Below are 14,507 nucleotides of genomic sequence, written 5' to 3'. Positions count from 1 at the left end.
GACGGGGGAGATGCCAGCTGTGGAATTGGCAGCTCCCTCCCAGGTGGGGCCAGCACTGGCTCCACAGGCCAGAGGATAACTGCCAAAATCATCAAGACCAACAGGATAGCAGAGTCAGCAGGCTATCTCAGCTGCCACTCCGAGTGATGGGGCAGCACCAAGATGTAGCATCCAGAAACAAAAACACCTTAGGCACACCACGGGTTTCTCACTGGTGCATTTGTGCTGGCCCGAGATGAGGTCCTTCTGATTTGTTTTGATTTATAACACTATAGTCTTTTTTTTGGAATAAGTTGGTTTGCTTGACATACTAAATTCAGATATGTCACCATGGCTGAGACTGCCTCTTCTGCATGTGTAAGGTTTCCAAAACTGTAATGAGTGCTTTGTTGGACATTCAGCTCTATTAACAAGGCCCTTTGTGACTGTTCCTAACCTGGCAGATTTTGCACTTAGGTGTGGAGTATTGAGCCTACAGCCCATGCTTGTCCTGGTGCTCCATCTGTTGTGTGCTTGCTGAAGGTTCATTGGATTAAAGCCTCCCGGGTGTATGCCAGGGTCAGTGTCTACCCCCTCAGCATTTCCCTGTGCACGCTCATCCTCGGACTCACTGCTGGACTCATTGTATGCAGCTGCAGCCACTGCGTCGACATCTTCATCGTCCACTGCGATCCCCCTTTCCAGCGCAAGATTGTGGAGATCGCAGCATGCAACCACTATCACCGAGATACGATCTGGGGTACTGGTGCGCGACTCCTGAGTGGTCCAGGCATCGGAAGCATATCTTGAGAAAACCGATGGTTCTCTCCACCACAGCCCTTGTGGAGACGTGGCTCCTATTGTACCGCTGCTTAGCTTCTGTTCTTGGATGGTGGAGAGGCGTCATGAGCCACCTTCTGAGGGGATAGCCCTTATCACCCAGCAGCCAACCATCAAGCTGGGCTGGAGCACTGAAGAGCCCCGGCACCTGGGAGTGTCTGAGGATGTAGGCGTTATGGGAGCTGCCTGGGTCCCTTGCACAGACTTGTAAAATCAACATCCTGTGATCACACACTATCTGCACATTTATGGAGTGGAAGCCCTTCCTGTTAACAAAGGCACTGGACTCACCTGCTGGTGCCTTGATGGCCACATGTGTGCAGTCTGGATGCGGGGGAGTGCAGACAGAGCCAAGCTTCTGGCACCACAAGCAGCCTGTACAGGAGGGGAGGAAGAGAGGAAGAGCAATAGTAATAGGGGATTCTATAGTCAGGGGAACAGATAAGCGCTACTGTGGCTGTCAATGTGACTCCAGAATGGTGTTTTGCCTCCCTGATGCCAGGGTCCCGGATGTCACTGAATGGCTGCAGGGCATTCTGAAGGGGGAGGGTGATAAGGCAGAGGTCATGGGACATGTTGGTACCAATGATATCGGTAGAAAGAGGGATGAGGTCTTGCATCAAGAATTCAGGGAGTTAGGCAGTAGACTAAAAAGCAAGACCTCTCTGGTTGTAATCTCTGGATTACTCCCAGTGCCACATGCTAGCGAGCTCAGAAATAGGAGAATAGAGTAGATGAATACGTGGCTTAAGAGTTGATGCAGGAGGGAGGGTTTTAGATTCCTGGATCACTGGAACCATTTCTGGGGAAGGTGGGACCTGTACAAGCGGGATGGTCCACATCTGAACCAGAGCGGGACTAACATCCCTGTGGGCGGGTTTGCTAGTGCTGTTGGGAGGAGTTTAAACTAATTTGGCAGGGGGAGGGGACACAGAATGTTAGCAGAATAGGGACACAGACACGCAAAACAGATGAGTTAAGGGTGAGGATTGACACGTGGAATTGTGATATAGTAGCCATCACTGAGATGTGCTTGAGGGAGGGACAGGATTGGCAGCTCAACATTCCGGGATATAGAATCTTCAGACGAGACAGCGGAGGGGGTAAAAGAGGAGGAGGCATTGCATTATTAGTTAAGGAGTCAGTTACTGCAGTAAGGAGAGATGATATCTTGGAGGGGGCATCGAATGAATTGTGGGTAGAGCTTAGGAATAAAAAAGGGGCAGCCACATTGTTAGGTGTTTATTATAGACCCCCCAGATAGTCAGCGGGAAATTGAGGAGCAAATATGTGCACAATTTGCGGATGTGTGTAAAAACAATAACAATAGGGTAATTATATTAGGTGATTTCAACTTTCCCAACATTAATTGGGATAGACATAGTGTTAAGGGCTTGGATGGAGTGGAATTCTTGAAATGTGTACAGGAGAACTTTTTAGGTCAATATGTAGAGGGTCCAACAAGGGACCTAATTCTGGGGAATGAAGCCGGACAGGTGGCTGGGGTGGTGGTGGGAGAGCATTTTAGTGATAGCGACCACAACATGGTACAGTTTAAGTTTGTTATGGACAAAGAAATAAACAAGTTCCAAAAAGTGTTTTGGATTGGGGGAAGAGTGGATTTTAGTAAAATAAGGCAGGATCTGGCCAAGGTAGACCGGGAGCAGCTAGTTGTGGGGAAATCTACAGAGGAACAGTGGGGGGTGTTCAAAAAGGAAATGGGGAGGGTACAGGCTCGACATGTTCCCTCTAGGGTGATAGGAAAGAGTAACAAGCCCAGAGAACCATGGATGACCAAAGGTATTCAGGTTACGATGAGAAGGAAAAGAGAGGCTTTTAGCAGGTATAAGGGAAGCAAATAAGTGGAGGCATTAGTGGAGTACAGAAAGTGCAGGTTGGAGCTTAAGAAAGCAATTAGGAGAGCAAAGAGGGGATATGAGAAAGCTCTGGCTGGTAAAAGTAGGGAAAATCCCAAGATATTCTATAAGTATATCAATGGGAAGAGGATAACCAGGGAAGGAGTAGGGCTCATAAGGGACCAAGGGGGCAATCTATGGGTGGAGCCAGAGGACATTACTAAAGTGTTGAATGAATACTTCACATCCGTCTTCACCCAAGAGAATGAGGATGAAGGTATTGAACTCGAAGAGAGAGACTGCGAATCTTAAGCAAATTGATATAGGGAGTGACAAAGTATTGGAGGTGTTGGTGGGCTTAAAAGTGGACAAATCTCCAGGTCCAGATGATTTGTGTCCCAGACTGCTGAGGGGGGCAAGGGAGGAGATCGCCGGGGCTCTGGCCCAAATTTTTAATTCCTCTCTGGCCACAGGGGACGTGGCAGAGGACTGGAGAACAGCTAATGTGGTTCCGCTATTTAAGAAGGGTTGTAGAGATAAGCCAGAGAACTACAAGCCAGTGAGTCTCACGTAAGTGGTAGGGAAACTATTGGAGAAAATTCTGAAGGAGAGAATCTGTCTCCACTTGGAGAGGCAAGGTTTGATCAGGGATAGTCAGCATGGCTTTGTCAGAGGGAGGTCATGCCTAACAAATTTGATTGAATTTTTTGAGGAGGTGACCAGGTGTGTAATGAGGGTAGTGCAGTTGATGTAGTTTATATGGATTTCAGCAAAGCCGTTGAGAAGGCCCCACATGGGAGACTTATAAAGAAGGCCAATGCACATGGGATACAGGGTAACTTGATAAGGTGGATTCAACATTGGCTTAGTTGTAGGAGGCAGAGGGTGAAGACAGAAGGATGCTTTAGTGACTGGAAGCCAGTGTCCAGTGGCGTACCACAGGGATCTGTGCTGGGTCCCCTATTATTTGTCATTTATATAAACGACATAGATGACTATGTAGGGGGTAGGATTAGTAGGTTTGCGGATGACACAAAGATTGGCCGGGTGATTAACAGTGAGGTTGAGTGACTTGGGCTACGGGAAGGTATAGACGGGATGGTCAAATGGCCAGATAAGTGGCAGATGGAATTTAACTCTGAAAAGTGTGAGGTGATACACTTTGGAAGAAGTAATTTGACAAGGAAGTATTCAATGAACGGCATGACGCTAGGAAGTTCTGAGGAACAAAGGGACCTTGGCGTGTGTGTCCATAGATCTCTGAAGTGGGATGGTGAAAAAGGCATATGTGACACATGCCTTTATCAATCAAGGCATAGATTACAAAATTTGGGAGGTCATATTGGAGTTGTATAGAACCTTGGTGAGGCCACAGCTGGAGTACTGTGTGCAGTTCTGGTCGCCACATTATGGGAAGGATGTGATTGCACTGGAGGGGGTGCAGAGGAGATTCACCAGGATGTTGCCTGAGATGAAACATTTAAGTTATGAAGGGAGGTTGGATAGCCTTGGGTTGTTTTCGTTGGAGCAGAGAAGACTGAGGGGCAACCTGATCGAGGTGTACAAGATTATGAGGGGCACGGACAGGGTGGATAAGGAGCAGCTGTTCCCCTTAGTTGAAGGGTCAGTCACAAGGGGACATAAGTTCAAGATGAGGGGCAGGAGGTTTAGGGGGGTTGTGAGAATCACAGAATCACAGTGCAAAAGAGGCCCTTCGGCCCATCGAGTCTGCACCGACACGTGAGAAACACCTGACCTACCTACCTAATCCCATTTACCAGCACTTGGCCCATAGCCTTGAATGTTATGACGTGCCAAGTGCTCATCCAGGTACTTTTTAAAGGATGTGAGGCAACCCGCCTCCACCACCCTCCCAGGCAGCGCATTCCAGACCGTCACCACCCTCTGGGTAAAAAGTTTTTCCTCACATCCCCTCTAAACCCCCTGCCCCTCACCTTGAACTTATGCCCCCTTGTGACTGACCCAGAGGGTAGTGACGGTCTGGAATACACTGCCTGGGAGGGTGGTGGGGGCGGGTTGCCTCACATCCTTTAAAAAGTACCTGGATGAGCACTTGGCATATCATAACATTCAAGGCAATGGGCCAAGTACTGGTAAATGGGATTAGGTAGGTAGGTCAGGTGTTTTTCACATGTTGGTGCAGACCTCTTCTGCACTGTGTGATTCTGTGATTCTGATTCTGGGGGAAACCAGCAATTGCTGAGAAGCCTCTGGCTCACTGCGTCTAGCTTGCCTGGTCCCAACGGTAGTGGATGAAGGTCAATGCACGCCTGAACAGAGCGTCTGTAACCTGCTTGACACAAATATGGACAGCTGATTGGGAGACACCGCAAAGATCACCCACCGACCCCTGGAAGGAGCCAAAGGCATAGACGTGGAGGGCAGCTGTGACCTTCAGAGCCACTGGCCACCTACACAGTTAGCGGAGATCTTAGGCCCTATCATCTGACAGATATAGTTGACCGTCTCCCTTGAAAGACAGAGCCTCCTTCGGCACTACATCTCAGAAATATTGAGGTAGCTGCTTCGCCCCCTTTATACCCTGGCAGCAGGATAGTGGCATCTTCTGTGGCCCGTTCCGCCTTGGATTACCTCTTGGCCCTGTGCCTGCGCCTGTCCTCCCAAAGTGATTCCCCTGGAGGCTGAATATGCACTCCTGGCCTCCTCCCCTTCCAGCCCTCCCTCCTCAGAGGAGCTGCCTCAGGTGGACAGTTCAGCTCCCATTCTCAGGCTAAGGGAAGGCTTCCAGAAACCTGCAGGCCCAGAAAGGATTACTCACTGCAGAGTGCTGACCTGAAGGTTAAGAGTCCAGAAAAAGCAGCTGGTATGCGTTTTGAAGTACTGCAGGTTACACAGTCAAGTTTCAAAAACTTTCAAAAATAAATACTTGACTGTGCACACTCGTGAGCCCTCTTATCCTGCCCATGGATGAGTTTAATACAAATGTATCCTACCCGCCTGCCCATTGCGCCCATGAGCCGACCTGAAGATAGCACGGGCACCGAAACATCGGCATCAATTGGTGAGTCAAGGGCCTTAAATGGCCCATTAATTAATGGCGGGCGTGCGTCAGACATCATCGCCGCCCGTCCAGCGAAATATCGTGATGGCGCGCGGTGACGTCAGGACTCTCGCCTGACGTCACCGCGCGTCATTTTATGCGTGAACATGCAGGGCCCGCCCGCGCACACCAACTGGAAAATTCTGTCCATGGACACACAAACACACACACACCCTTCTTCATAGAATGCCACCATATTCCCAAGCATATTTAAAAAAATAACATCCACCTTTACAATAGTCCCTTGTTTTTATTCACAGAAATCTGCCTCATATAAAGATTCAGAAAAAGCAATGCATACAGATAATGCATTTTTAACCCAAATGTGCTTTCCTCTGACTTGTTCAATATAAATTGGTCCTGCATAGTTGATTGATTATCTGTTCATCAACTTTTGTGTTGCTCTACTATAGGGAAATGTTCCATGCCGTGACAGTATCCATAATTACTACAAGCACCAGATGAAAATGCACAGTTCACGAGAGTCAGGTCTGGACAGAAATGATGATGATGCCAGATGTGCTGCTTTAATTATCCACGAAGGAAACCGAGAAGTTGGTGCTGACAGAATGGATAGCACGGATTCTATAGCTTCTCGTGATAGTCTGTCCAGGTAGTTGCTTCAGAACTGTTTGTTCTTAACATTTTATTGTTTGTGTCCTATCAGAAATTATTTGAATCAATTCAATTCAGTCTCAACGGACAAGAATTTAGGGGTTGTTCATTAAAATCAAAGCCAGAATATACCTAGAGCAGACATACTTTTCCACAAGTTTTAAAATCCTATGGTGTGTTATAAGAAATGTATGCAGATTTCAAACTGGCCTGATTGTCCTTAAACGAGTTTGACTGTTCAAATGTTCATCTGATCGGAATGTTGTATTTTAAACACTTTTTAAATCAGTTGGTGCACAATTGTTCCACCAGCCTTATTAAACTTGCTATATTGTCTGACAAATATTATTGTCTGACAAAATATGGCAGAAAGTTATCAAAACTGTGCCAATATAACTCAAAAGTGTAAGATACACAACTTGGAACAGTTTTTTCAAAAAAATCTGTATTCATTATAAAGGATTTTGCTTAACTCAATGCACATAATCTTCAGGCTATTGTTTTTGTTAAATGTATGTATTGCCTGGGCGTGGGTCACAGGGATGAATGCTTGCGCCTGAACGGCAAGGCCCGAGATGCACCCTCAAGCCTCATTATCATTCAGCCAGTAGGTTATGGACACTAATAGGCAGCACACTGTCATAGATGAATAGAAGGTTGGGCTGCTGCAATTTCAGCAGTAGTGCTCTGGTAAGTAAGTGAAAGGGATCGGGAAAGGAAGTGTTTGAGTGGGGAAGAGAATGATCAATTAGAGATGTAGTGGTGTTCTGGTATTCCTGATTGCTGGCGTCTCAGGTGTGGCTACATCAGGCCAAACAAATCTTGTAGTGGGAGCCTCAAACAGACTTGAGGTCTGATATAAATCAGCTAACATCTATTTTAGATATGTGCATAACATACAACCATAAGTGGCATTACATGAGGAAGCAATTCATATAAACAATTTCTGATCCTGAACCAAAGAGCTGGGACCAAATTAGGGAGTCTCATTCCATTAACAACAACAAAGCATAGGAACTAGAAGTTATACTTAGCACTTTAGACTAATTATTTGTTCTACTTCACAAGAACAAAGCAACCCAAATCTATCTGGGATCTTGTTCTGGAAAATATGACTAATATTAATTCAGTGAACCAATGTAAATTTATGCTCATGACACTCTACATTTTAATTGACAAGTTGGTATTTTCTAGTTGAATTAGAATTGCTGCTCTACTAATTTATCTTTGTCCACAATCAAATTCATAACCTACAGATGTGGCACTGCTGTACTGATTGTTTGATCCTTTACCAATATGGTGGGAGGTGCACTTGCTTGTAATAACTTCCTGCTCTCCATATTGGAGACTTATGAATGTATATAATGCCTAAAAAATGCTTGCTGTTGATCTAAATATCACTGCCTATAGGTCAATGATGAGTCACCTTCTTGAACCACTGCAGTCCTTGTGGTTTGATTCAACTCAGATTCCTGTTAAGGAGGGTTTCTAGAACTTTGACCCAGTGACAGCGAAGGAACAGTGATTATTCCCTAGTGTTATGACCAGAGCCAATATTATTTGCTGAGCAAGCCAGATCCCAGAGGGAAGCCGGTCTTACTGATCATAGCCTTTTTTTTTGTATTTTGAAAATGGGGAGGGAAAGCTACTGATCCCAGAAGCATAGAACTGCAGTGCCACCCTTAGGATTTTAAAATGTGAAAATATTTATTAGCAGGAAGAAAACAATCTTAAACACATAAGATTAAAGTTACATAATTGAAACAGTCTTACGGAACGTCCCCCCCAAAAAACCCACTTGGTCAGAACACACAAGTAAAGTATTTGGAAACAACCCCATTATGGATTTTTAACTATAAATTTCCAGTAACATTACAGTAAGGCAAAATTGTTGTTACTTTAGGAAAGATATACCACACAACTCCTCAAACACTTCTGATCTGCTGTGGAAAACCAAATTCAGAAAACAAACTACTTTCTGAAACAAAAACTTTTCTGGTTTGACTGGATGACTGTTTCAGATTTCACACCTTCTGTCAGCACAGATCTGGTCTCAGGATAGCTTCCCCACACAGCCACCACAACTCAGCTCAACATCTTTCCTTCAATATCCTTTTCCCCTTTCATCTCAGATTCCATTGCCATCAGCACCGTTTTGAACTCAATTTTTCCGAAATATAAAAATCTTTCAGGTTTTCCTATTGCCTCCCCTTTCGGGTCAAATAAAATTTAATAACCTTCTCTTGGTTACCTATGAAACCTTTGTAAGTTGTAAAAGTTCCTTAAACTCCCCTTTGAAATTCAACAGCTGAAGAACCAAGTCCCTATCTATCTCCTCATACAATTTTTTAAAATCCAACTTATTTACATATAAATCCAACTTCATCATAGCCGCTCATTACAAATGCATGCATCTAGAACCTTTACCCTTTTATCTCTCAACTCTCAAAGACAAGCTGCCTCTATTAACCTTCCCCCAGTTTAATTAATCATGGACACGCACACACACACACACACACACGCACACAGACTCACATTCTTCTTTACAGAATACCACCATATTCCCAAAATATTTTTTAAAAATCCACCTTCACGCAAGTCAGAATGATAATGACTTGCAAGGGAATTTGCAGATGGTTATGTTCCTATGCATTTGTTGCCCGTGTCCTTCTAGGTGCTGGAGGCTATGGTGTGGAAGGTGCTGTCAAGGGAGCCTTGGCAAGTTGCAACAGTGCAACTTGTACATGGCACACACTGCAGCCACTATGGTAGTGGAGGAAGTGACTATTTAATGTGGTGAATGGGGGCCGATCAGGTGGGCTGTTTTGACTTGGATGGTGTCGAACTTCTTGAATGATGTTGAAGCTGAACTCATTCAGGCAAGTGGAAAGTGTTCCATCATATTCTTGGCCTTTATATTGTAGATGGTGGACAGACTTTGAGAGTCAGGAGATGACTTACATGCCAGAGATTTCCCAGCCTCTGACCTGCTTAGGATACTACCCTGAGGATCTCCTGCAGCAAAGTCCTGGGCTGTAATGATTTGCCTCCAACAGCCACAACTATCTTCCCCTTCTTCCACTGTGCTAGATATTGGAGAGTTTTCCCCCTGATTTCCCCTCACTTCAATGGTGCTAGGGCTCATTCATCCCACACTCAGTCAAAAGCTGTCTTTTGCCACCTCACCTCTTGAATTCAGCTCTTTTGATAATGTTTGGACCAAGGTTGTAATGAGGTATGGTGCCGAGTTCCCCTAGAGGAACCCAAACTGAGCATCAATGAGTAGATTATTCTTGAGTAAGTGGTGCTTGTTAGCACTGTCAAGAACACCTTGCATCACTCTTCTGATGAATAAAATTAAACTGATGGGGCGGTAATTAGCCTGATTGAATTTGCCCTGCTTTTTGTGATCTTTCAACACCTTGACCATGTGCAGCAATTCAGTTGGATCATGACTGATCCCTATTTAACTCCATCTACCCAACTTGGTTCCATTATCCTTAATACCGTTTGTCGTCAACTAAATGCCATGCCAATTGGCGTAGGTGACCAAGGTCTTCCAAACTTTCCGATCATTGCAACTGTGAATGACTTCATTGTTGGATTCTGGTTAAGCCAGTTTTTAATGTTGCCTAGCTGCTTCCTTCACTGTAATGACAGAGTTTTTTAGTTATTCAAGATCCAGTCTGCTTGGCTGCTTTTACTTTATTTGGAATTTACAGCTTGGCATTCATCGTGGCAACCACCAGTACGTGATATGTCCATACCGAGCAAAGTGTTGACACGAATGGTGCCAACATCATTCACACTGTTGTCTTGATAAGAATTGTTTGTGTTGACCATATTTGACTAGGGACTTGTAACCCTGAGCATGGAATATTTTCAGGTACGACCAGCTGGACTGGGGGACTCGCCAAAAGACACTGTTGATCACACCCTGGGGGTCATTCAGATGCCTCTACTACCCTATTAATACTCCTACCTAACAAAAATCTATGGGCAGAATTTTGCCCTTGATGGGCGGGCAGGCCCAATCGCCGCCGCTGAAGTGGGCCTCGCTGCCATTTTGAGTGGGCGGGCCAATTAAGGCCCGCCCAGCAGGCTGCCCAATGGGAAGCGCTATGCGCTTCCTGTGCGGGGGGGAGGAATTTCCCACGCATGCGCACGAAAGAGCGCACATCTCCCTTAGACTAAGTGCTGTCTCAGGGAGAGTGCTGAAAGTTTCATAAACCTCAGAAATAGAATAATAAAAAAATTATTAACATGTGACCTCATGTGACAATGTCAAACGAGATGGGACATGTTAATAAATATGACAAAAACTTTATTAAAGATTTTTTAAACAGACATGAAACCTCATCCCGCCAGTGGATGAGGTTTCATGTTTTTTCAGAAGCCCGCTGGGGCTCCTGGCCAGCTTTAAGGTTGGATGGGCAGGTCCTTTAAGTGGCTTAATTATCCTGTCAATGGCCTCAATTAGCCATTGACAGGTCAGCGGATGGACAGCTGATTTCGCTGTCCGCCCGCCTTCCTGAATATTTAAATGGGGTGGGATGACGTTGGGGGCCCGCCCCCCCGTCATCATCCCGCATCTTTTCGCATCAGCGAGCGGGCCCCACCCCCAACTCGCCGACGGAAAAATTCTGGCCTATGAATTTCAATATTGAAATTTTTAATTAACACCCAGCTTCCATAGTTTTTTGGGGAAGAGAGTTCCAGATTTCTACCTGTTGTATGACAAAGTGCTTCCTGACACCATCCTTAAACCTCCTAGCTCTAATTTTAAGAGTATGGCTTCCTTGTCCTTGACTCCCTCATCAGAAGAAATAGTTTCCCTCCATCCTAATAACTCCATTAATCATCATGAACAACTCAGATCACATCTTCATTTTCAGCATCAAGGGAGTACAAGAACTGAACACACAATGCTCTAAAATAGGGTCTAACCATAGCTTTGTATAACTAGTCAGAGTATTGTGTGTTCAGTTCTGGGCACTGCAGCTCAGGAGGGATATATTGGCCTTGGAGGGGGTATAACACCAATGCACCAGAAAAGTACCAGTTTAAAAGGGTTAAATTATAAGGACAGGTTGCACTCCCTTGATACAGAAAATGAAGATGTGATCTAACCTTACGCAGTAATTCAGCACATGGGTTCAAGGCAGGCGATACAGGCTATTTGGTGAAGCAGATGCATGAGGGTTTAAGACACACCCACACAGAACAAACCATGCATGGCGTAGCGAGTGAAAAACTGAAATAGGTCCTCCAGAAAAATGAAGAATGTACAAAGCTACTTTCAAGCCAGAAGTCATAACATTTGCTGACTTGTCAAATAACTGTGCAATATCAAGGAAATTTGGTGTTAGTGAAAAACTAGTATGAGAATGAAAGAAGAAGGAATCAGCTCTCAAGAACTCGGCCGCTATTTAGGCCATCAGAACCCGGGCCAGCCACTGGCCTGATCTTGAGAAGCATGTATTGCAATGGGTCCTCAAAAATTGTCGAATGATTAAATCATCAGTAGAAATGCGTTACATATATATGCACTTAACTGGGCCAAATCAAACCCTGAGTTCAGCAAAGATTTCAGACTAACACCTGTCTGGTGTAGCTGCATTATGGAACAGAACGGACTAGTTTTGCGACAGAAGACCAAGATTTATCAGAGACCACCAAAAGACCTCAATACCAAATGACCAGTTTCCAGTCATTCATCATCAGACAACGACAGAAACAAGAGTACCATTAAGTTACATCAGCAACATGGATGAAACCTCCATGAATTTCAATATGCTCTGCAGCCGAACTGTGGAGTGTAAATGTTCATAAACAGTTCTAGTGAAATAACAGGACATGAGAAGACAAGATTAATGGTGAACGTTAGTAGACATTATAATTATAAGCCCACTGACTCACAGCTACCTCGACTACACCTTCTCACACCCTTTCTCCTGTAAGGACTCCATTCCATTCTTCCAGTTTCTCTATCTCCGTCGCTCCTGATGAGGAAACCTTCCACATCAGCATATTTGATATGTCTTCCTTTTCCCTCAACTGTATCCAACCCACTTCCTGCACTTATGCTCTCACCCCTTCTCCTCCCTCCAGAACTGCTCACTTTCCACCGCACCAGCCTCCATATTCAAAGGATCATCCCCCTTCATTTCCACCACATCCAGAAAGATTCCACTGCCAAAAAATCTTCTGTTCCCATCCCCTGTCAGCATTCCAAAGGAACCATTCCCTCTGTGACACCCTGGTCTACTCCTTAATCACGCCTCTTCCCTTTCCACAGCATCTTCCCATGCAATAGCAGGAGGTGTAACACCTGTCTTTTTATCTCCTCTCCCCTTAATGTCCAAACTCCAAACACTCCTTCCAAGTGAAGCAGTGATTTACTTGTACTTCTTTAAAGTTAATATACTGTATTCACTGCTCACAATTGGGTCTCCTCTACTTTGGGGAGACCAAACACAGATTGGGTGACCACTTTGCAAAATACCTCCCCCAAGTCTGAAAGCATGACCCCAAGCTTCTGTTTGCTCACCATTTTAATTCACCACCTTGCTCTCACATCCATATATCTGTCCTCAGCCTGGTACAGTATACCAGTGAAGGCCAATACAAGCTTAAGGAACAAAACCTCATCTTCTGATTAGGCAATTAAAAGCCTTCTAAACTCAACATTGAGTTCAACAATATCCGACCATCAACTTTGCCCCCCAATTTTGATTCTGTGTTTTTTTTGCTGTGTGCCATTTGAGTCTTGTTTTTCATGAATTTGTTTTTGGGCAAAGCTGTTCATTATTCTGCTATTCACATTCACTCTAGACAAATACTTTCTTTCTTTACTACAACCATTGCCACGTTCTTTGCCTTTTGATCCATGACATCTTTGTCCCAGATCTTCCCTTTTGTTCTTCCCCCTACCCCTTTCAACAGCATAAAACCTATCATATTTCTACCTTTTTTCAATTCTGAAGACTCAAAATGGTAACTCTATTTCTCTCTCCATAAATGCTGCCAGACCGTTAAGTATTTCCAGTACTTTGAATATTTTTAAAAATAAAAACATAGTTTTGGCTCTAGTTTAACAGTAACTAAAGATTAAGGTACAAAGCAAATATTTGAGGTAGATACTCAATATCACTTATCACTCTCCTACAGTCCTAACAGTGAGAATATATATTTCCTACACTTATTTAGGTTATAATGAGGATGGAGCCTGTTTTAACTCTAAATATGGAATTACCCTTTGCTAGCTTAAACATTCAAAGCTGAGCTGATTCACAATTTCAAATGATAATTGGTTTTGCTGCATGGAAGATTTTGGGGGTCCTTGCACCCGTTCAAGGCAGGAACAGACTTGGCAGCAAAACTTTGTTGTGAATTGACTTTATTGAGACAAAGTCAGGGCATGTTTATTAAGTTCTCAAATAAACTATGTCAACAAACTTAGGCGATGATTTACAGTTTAACATGGAATATACTCCCGTGTCAAGATCAGGATGGTAGAGCACACAAAATGATTTCTGCCACAGCTTTGGTCTTTTGGTCTTTGAGTCTCTCTCCATCTCTCTCTCTCTCTCTCTCTCTCTCTCTCTCCCTTGTCTCTTGTCTTGTTTTCTTCTTACCTCTGGACGGTCTTTCTCTCCACCATTAAGAAGGCAAACTCAAGGCATCCATTACTTTGCCTGTTATCCAATTAACCCCTACGTCAGTCATCTTCAGCCCCAAGTGTGAGGACACGATTCCAAGCAGAATAGTTTATGTGACTGTTGCTAACATATTTATGTAGATAATGTTCTTTGGTTAAATCCCAGTGGTGGCAGGGTGAGGTCCTTAAGGGCCTCATTTGGCTCAAGGGTGAGCGAACTATGCGACGGCTCTGCTGCCGCTGATAAAATTGTGGTGAAGTGGAGGTGGGTGGGTAGGCGGTGGGCACTGTGCCCAATGTATTTTAGGTAACTCTGTCCCTGCCGCCGGGGGGTAATAAATTCCAGCCCATAGAGAGAGACTGTCTGTCCTTAGAAGTGTCTGTAGATATTATACTTATCATGGTTTAATTAACCTAGAATGGCTGTTTCACCAATGAAGTTATTAATAATTGTTGATGACCTAAGATAATTATT

General features: G+C 44.5%; 1 protein-coding gene across 1 annotated transcript in view; it reads left to right on the top strand.

Annotated features, from left to right (window-relative positions):
* Positions 1 to 14,507, top strand: part of LOC144679989 (piezo-type mechanosensitive ion channel component 2-like) — a 1,019,816-nt gene that overhangs the window by 886,714 nt on the left and 118,595 nt on the right. The window contains exon 37 of the mRNA XM_078541050.1: positions 6,171 to 6,370. Coding sequence (XP_078397176.1) covers positions 6,171 to 6,370 — 200 coding nt within the window. The remainder of the gene's footprint in view (positions 1 to 6,170; positions 6,371 to 14,507) is intronic.

The sequence above is a fragment of the Cetorhinus maximus genome, chromosome 4 (assembly GCF_964194155.1).
Source record: "Cetorhinus maximus chromosome 4, sCetMax3.hap1.1, whole genome shotgun sequence".
NCBI classification, from domain to species: Eukaryota; Metazoa; Chordata; class Chondrichthyes; order Lamniformes; family Cetorhinidae; genus Cetorhinus; species Cetorhinus maximus.
Note: the sequence above shows the minus strand (reverse complement) of the source record. Positions and strands in the feature narration are given on the sequence as shown.